General features: G+C 59.5%; 1 protein-coding gene across 1 annotated transcript; it reads left to right on the forward strand.

Moving 5' to 3' along the window:
• The first annotated feature begins 743 nt into the window (after nt 1-743).
• On the forward strand, nt 744-4,973 carry LOC149915725 (transmembrane protein 100-like). The gene has a single exon (XM_090151573.1). The coding sequence runs from the start codon at nt 912-914 to the stop codon at nt 1,281-1,283; it is 372 nt and encodes a 123-aa protein (XP_090007699.1). The 5' UTR covers nt 744-911; the 3' UTR covers nt 1,284-4,973.
• The last annotated feature ends 1,399 nt before the right edge of the window (nt 4,974-6,372 follow it).

Raw genomic sequence — 6,372 nt, forward strand, 5'->3', positions numbered from 1 at the left:
AAAAAAAAAAAAGTGCAAAAGAAATGAGAGGAGGTGGAAGTGCTCCCTCCTCTTTAAAAAAAACCATTTGCCTTTGTTCAGTTATTGGGTCCCACAGAGAGGAGCAGGATGCTATAATAGAGAGCCCCAAGGGCCGGAACAGTGCTGGTCTTGAAGCCTCGACAACGTGCTGGTCCCTTCCCACATGTGCTGCCCTCTCTGCATCTCTGCCTGTGCCCTAATGCCCCTAACCTCACCCCAATCACCCCCCAAATCCTTCTCCTACCCCTTCGGTCCCACCCCCTGGCCAGTCCCCACCCAGCTGCGTTAGGTTCCCATCTCCAGGTGTGCTGCGGTCCCACCATGCAGACATGCTCGGTCTCATCACCAGGATGGATTGGAGTCCCACCAGTACGGTGTGTTGGGGTACCCCCACCCTTCACAGTCCCAGCCTCCAGCCCTCTCCCATCCCCCTGCATCCGCAGCCCCGTGCCTGGGGACACAGCTGGCAGAGGGAAAGCCGGGCTGACGTGAGAGACAGGGCTGCTTGGAAAGGGATGGCAGCAGCGCCCAGAGCGCTCGTGGGCGGGCGGATCGCTGCGGGGAGCGGTGCTCACGGGCCGGGCGTTGCAGGGCAGTGCCGATGGGGAGCAGCCGAGGAGCGGTGCCGGGCTGCGGGCAGCCTGGAGCGCCCGAAACGGTTAACAGCAGCGCCCGCGCGGTCCTCCCACCGCCGTGAGCTCAGCACCGCCGCCGCCAATCCCCGCTCCCTCCGGCAGCAAAAGAGCCGGGAGCCAAAGCCGGCAGCCAGAGCGGCGGCCCCGAGCGCAGCCGGCTGTGCGGCACCGCGAGTCGCCGCGCTGCCATGTAGGGCCCGGCCTGCCGCGGGCACGGCGGCTCCGAGCGCTTTCCCAGCGACCGCTCTCGCCAACATGATGGGCTGCAAGTCCAACTCGCTCACTTGCCTGCAGGGGGGGAAAGCGGGGCTGCCGCTGGCCGCGGCCACCGACTCCACGGCCACGCTCAACAAGCTGGCGCTGGCCACGGGCGGGACGGAGAAGTCCTGGTACCGCTGCATCTTCCCCTTCGGCATCGTCTCGGTGGTCATCGGCGTGGCGGCGACGTGCATCACCTTCACCATCAACGGCCCGCAGATGGACATCGCCAAGGTGGTCTCGGTGGCCACGCTGATCTTCGGGGTGGGACTGCTGGTGGCCGCCTACTTGTGCTGGAGGGCCAAGCGGGAGCGGCAGCAGAGGAGGCAGCGCCAGGAGCCGGGCTCCGTGGAGCAGGGAGCCCAGTGACGGGGCTGGAGGAGAGGAGAGGCTCCGCCTGGACACCCGGTCATGGAACGCACGTCCCACGGCACGGGGCTCGCGGCCCCGAGGAAGTGCGCGCCGTGCCCGAGGTCAGCCTGCCGCCGTCCCGCACGTGGCCATCCCCGTCCCGCCATGGGCTGCGGGCGGCCCTCGCCAGGACCCTTCTTGCAGCCAACACCGAGGGACCCCCAGAGTGGCACGGGAGCGCTTTGCCCACGCGCAGCTCTGCAGAACGCGGTGACGCAGCTCGGCGGGCTGCTCCGGGCCCCGCGGAGCTGCTCCGGGATGGGGATGGAGCAGCTTGCACCATCTGGAGACTTGTGCAGGAGGCACGGGCAGCCCTCTGTCCCTTTTGTGGCAGTGACACGCGAGGACCCCGGCAGCTCGGGACGAGCGGAGTTTTGGAAGAAGGCTGCAGGGTGTGGGAGAGCGTGGGGCGGTGCGGGGCGGTGGGAGAGGCCGGCAGCAGGCGGTGGTGCTGGAGCGTGAGCGCGGCTGATGGCAGAAGGGATCGTGGCGATGGCTGCGGTGACACCTGCGGTAACACGGGGCTGGGCTGAGGGTGGGGGCCAAGGCAGCAGGGGTTTCACTGAATATTGGGTGGAGGAGGATGGCACGGGGCTCTCGCTGCCCACCCAGCACCAGCGTGGGGGTTCCAGGTCCCTCTGGGGATTCCAGGAGCTCAGGATGCTCGGCGAGAGGGGATCGCACTGGGAACCCCAGTGGCAGCTCCTGACTTTGGGCACCTGGAAGTGGTTGTGACAGGACAGGGAGCAGCAGTGGCATTAAAGAGAAGAAATTCCATCTTTACCGATTGTTTGTAAGCTGTGAAACGAGGCTCCCGCTGCCATTCTTTGCATTCGGCTTTGAGCTCTTTCCTCTAAAAGTGAGTTTGAGGGAGAATCCCACTGCAGGACTCCCAGTGCTGCTGTACCCCCACCAGCCCTGCATCTTTTGTGCCCCCAGAGCAGCTCTGCTCTTGCAGAACACACAGATGTGTCGGGAGCTGTGGGGAGCAGCCAGGGCTCTGCGTGTGTAGCAGAAGGGAGCAAGCATGGCCATGGCTGTGAACAGGGCAAGGAGGGAAGAAGCAATGCTCAGAGTGCATGGGAAGCTGGGGGGCTGCAACCCTGCTGAGCTCTGGCTCTGCCTCAGAGCTAAACCTGGGGCAGCCCGGTCGTGTCCTGCACCCCACAATGAGCATGGCCCCAGCCCTGTGGGCACTGGCACGGGGCTGCAGGGCTGTCTCACTCAGGGATGTTGGGTCCACTCTCAGGCGTAGCTCCTCCTCCACGAGTTCTTTGGAGCTGGGGGGTGTCACAGGGGCCAGCACAGCTCTGCAGTGGGTAAGGAGTTCAGTGGACACCTCGGACCAGCAGTCCTTTGCAGGTCTGCCTGCTGCCTCGGGTGTTTGTGTATCCCAAGTCCATGGTTTCAGCACAGCTCAGGAGAAGCCAACTGACAGTTCCTCCCCACAGTGTTTGCCCCATGCCCCCAGGCCCAGCCCTACATCCCCAACAGGAGCTGCATGATGGCACATGCAGGGAGTTATCACACCTTATTTCTCTTCTTATGCACTGGTGTGGGAGCAGGGGGCTGGCAGGCAGCAGTGCTGGCACAGGGGCACAACAGACGGTGGTGGGAGGGGGGGCACAGCAGGAGCCCCCCATGCACAGACGGACACTGGCAGCATGGAGTCGTGGCCCTGTGCCCCATGACATCACCCCCACCTGGATCCCATACGTGGCTCCTGGTGCCCAGTTTCCTCTCCCTGCTCAACAGGAGAGCGTTGGGGCAGCACGAGGTGGGGTAGAATGTGCCAGGTATGGGGCAGTGGTTCTGGGAGCACAGAGCTGGGCCAGGCAGGGGAGTGCTGTGCAGGGCAGTGCTGCTCCTGCTGCTGCTAACTGCTTCAATGGATGCTGTATCTGTAGAAATCCCTCCTACTGCCTTCAGTTGTTTTGTTTACGTGGACACACTCTGGCAAGTTCCCCCTGTGGGACACTACTGCAATACAATGGTTGGAGGGCGAAATCTAGAGAACATTTATCTCCTTAAAGAGTGATTTCTTTGGCTGCAGGAATACATGGCTGGAAAGGTTACATCCTGTTCAGCAAAGACCCCAGTCCTGCACGGTGGCACCCCACGTGCCTGGCATCCCTGCTCCCCACTGCCCTGTGCTGGAGTGTATAGAATGGAGCCAGTGGCCACCCCTTGGCTAATGGATGGTGGTGTCACAGCATCCCATCCTCACAGCACTGTGGGTGCCAGGCAGCCTGCAGGCTGCAGCCATTCCCTTCCCAGCACAGGGCCATCCTGCTGTGCGTCCCACTTGAGCATCACACCCCACACCCAGCCAAGCATCCTTCTGCACATCCCGAGGCTGTTGCATGGGGTGCCCTGACACACACCTCTGGTTGCTTGGAGCTGTGCCTCTCATCACAGCTCTGTTTTGGGGAAGGTAGCTCACACGGCAGCCCCTGACCCAGTGCAGTGGACAATGGGTTGTTTGGTGGCCGCAGGCAGCTGACCCCGCAGTTCTCCTGTCACTGTCTGCAGTACAGGACAGTTTACTTTTTCCAGGTCAAAAGAACCAAAACTGAAAAAACCTGGAAAGCTGTAACGTCGGTCTCTGCTTTGCTTCTCACTCTTGCCAAGGCCCTGGCACTGCTTTGTGGTTTCCAATGCAACAGGAATATTTCCCTGTTCTGACACCAAAATCACGTTACAGCCTCCCCAGTGCTTCCTCCACGTTGCAGTGCTCCATTTTTGTGACAGAGATGTGCCCTATTTCTGCCAGCTTCAGCCAAACCCACGATCATCACTACAGAAGCTTAAAAGGAAAAGGAAAAGAACCATTTTGTCATGCACAAGTGAAGGGTTAAAGCCTTTGTTACCAGACTGGGAACAACTACAAAGGGATAAACTACAAATAAAACCACGTATCCCTGAAGCACAGTGACATTAGTTCCTATGGTTGACATGTGTGTTCATCCTCTGGTGCAGCGATGCCTGTGGGATTGTGGCTGCTGAGCAAGCAGAGCTCCAGCCCCACCACCAGCAGTGACCCCCCATCCATTGTGCACCCAGGGATGGGCCCAAACCCAGCCCCAGCCTGCATCTCCAGCACACAGTGGGTTTGGAGCAGCCTGAAGGTGCCTCCCGCTTCAGCCCCGAGTCTGTTAACCCTATTAGTCACCATGGCACCAGAGCACATCATAAATGAGTACCTGATCTTGCAAAAATGTCATCACTACAAGCATGAGGCATCTTCATTAGGGCGGTGAGGCACTGGCACTGCTGCCCAGAGCTGTGGGTGCCCCATCCCTGGAGGTGCCCATGATCATGGATGGGTCCTGGGCAGCCTGAGCTGGGGGGCACAGCTCAGAGCAGGGTGGGACAAGGAGCTGCAAGGTCCCTTCCCACCCAACCACACTGTGATTCAGGGATTCACATCCTGCCAGCTGCCGGGAGCGAATCACTGGTGACACTGGATGTCAGCAACAGGTTCCCCCACAATTGCACAGCCAAACTCCGTTGTAGGGGTGAGGGCTGCAGCCTGGTGATGGGAGCAGTGCTGCTGCCCCTCCTCTCGCAGTGTGAGGCTGCTGCAGCTCCAGGGCTCCAGCACAGTGTCCTTGTGTCCGTGCAGCCGGAGGCAAAAGAATATTTTGAGCCTCAAAAGGGTTTTGTTCTCCCATTGATCTTGTGAAAGACAGATGCAAAACAGCATTATGCCACGAAATGTATTAAAAAGGCTATAAATACCGTGACATTATCAGGGTGAAATGCCAGGGGCCGTTACATCACTGTGGCTCTCTGCCGGGTGCTTTCCATTCGGAGCAGGGGCAGCGCGGCCCTTTGCCGGCCCCACGCAGCACTTTGCACATTCTGGTGGCTGCTCCCATGCTCCGAGCTGCAGCCGTGGCCTAAAACTTTGCTTCTCTACTAAAGGAACGAGAACATTAGGTCAAAAATTTGACCTATCTGCACTAAGTCTTATTGCTGCATGGAATCTGCCTCTAAGCATATGAAAAATCCAGCCAACCCGCAGCTTCTTATTGGAAGTGGTGATGCTGGTGGGACCCTCAGGCACCTGGCAGCTGTGTGAGGGTTCCCAGCACCCATCAGTGGGACATGGGGCTCTCAGGGCTGAAGAATCATACAATCGTAGAATGGCTTGGGTTGAAAAGGACCACAATGATCATCTAGTTTCACCCCCTGCTATGTGCAGGACTGCCAACAACTGGACCAGGCTGCCCAGAAGACAGCACAGGGTACAGCACAGGATGGAGGGCGATCACACATCCTCCCTGTGCTTCTGAGAGGGGAGAGGAAGTGAGAACCAGAGAAAAGGACATCTGGAAAGAGACCAGAGGTTTTGTTTGAACTGAAGTGGCATTTGCTGACACTACCAGAGCTGCTGGGCTCTCCTCAGTGTTTCTCGCAGAGCAAATTTACTTTCAGCTGAATGAGATCAAGGCACTGACACTTCTGCAAACGTCCATCTGGGATTACACGTAACTTTTTTGTTAGTCCTCAGTGCACAGTTCCACTTAGAAACTCAAAAGTGAATTGTGAGTGAGCCTGTCCCTGTGGTTCCATGTTCCCCACTGCCGCAGAGCGCTGCGTCCCACAGCCCGCTCCCAGCAGAGCCACACGGTGCCAGTCTGTGTGCTGGGTGATGATGGCACATCCACCGCCGCCGTGCTCTGCTCCCAGCAAAGCACTGCTCCCCATGGAGCCCTCTGCATGGAGCCCTCAGCAGCAGCCCTGTGGTCAGGGCTCTCTTGGGCACTGCTGGCTGAGCCCTTTGGTTCCTCACCACGCCGAGCTGCTCGGAGCTCTGCACAGCACATCCCAAACCCTGCCACTGGGGTCTGCCATTTGGGGGTGAATTGGGCAAACAAACACATGTTGGAACGTTTGGAACCTCTCGGGGACACCCCATCTGTGTGTCAGCACCCTGTGTCCCTGCCTCCCAGCCTGCCCTGCTCCCCATCGTGTGGTTGGAGCACTGCAAGGAGCCATCCACGTTTCTGCACTGCCATTGCTGCATTTTGCTGGTCGCCGC

Source organism: Phasianus colchicus, chromosome 16, assembly GCF_987193195.1.
Source record: "Phasianus colchicus chromosome 16, bPhaCol1.hap1.1, whole genome shotgun sequence".
In the NCBI taxonomy this organism is placed as follows: domain Eukaryota; kingdom Metazoa; phylum Chordata; class Aves; order Galliformes; family Phasianidae; genus Phasianus; species Phasianus colchicus.

Bases quoted from the DNA above. Each gene is read 5' to 3' on its own strand.
- LOC149915725 (XM_090151573.1), top strand. From the start codon at position 912: ATGATGGGCTGCAAGTCCAACTCGCTCACTTGCCTGCAGGGGGGGAAA.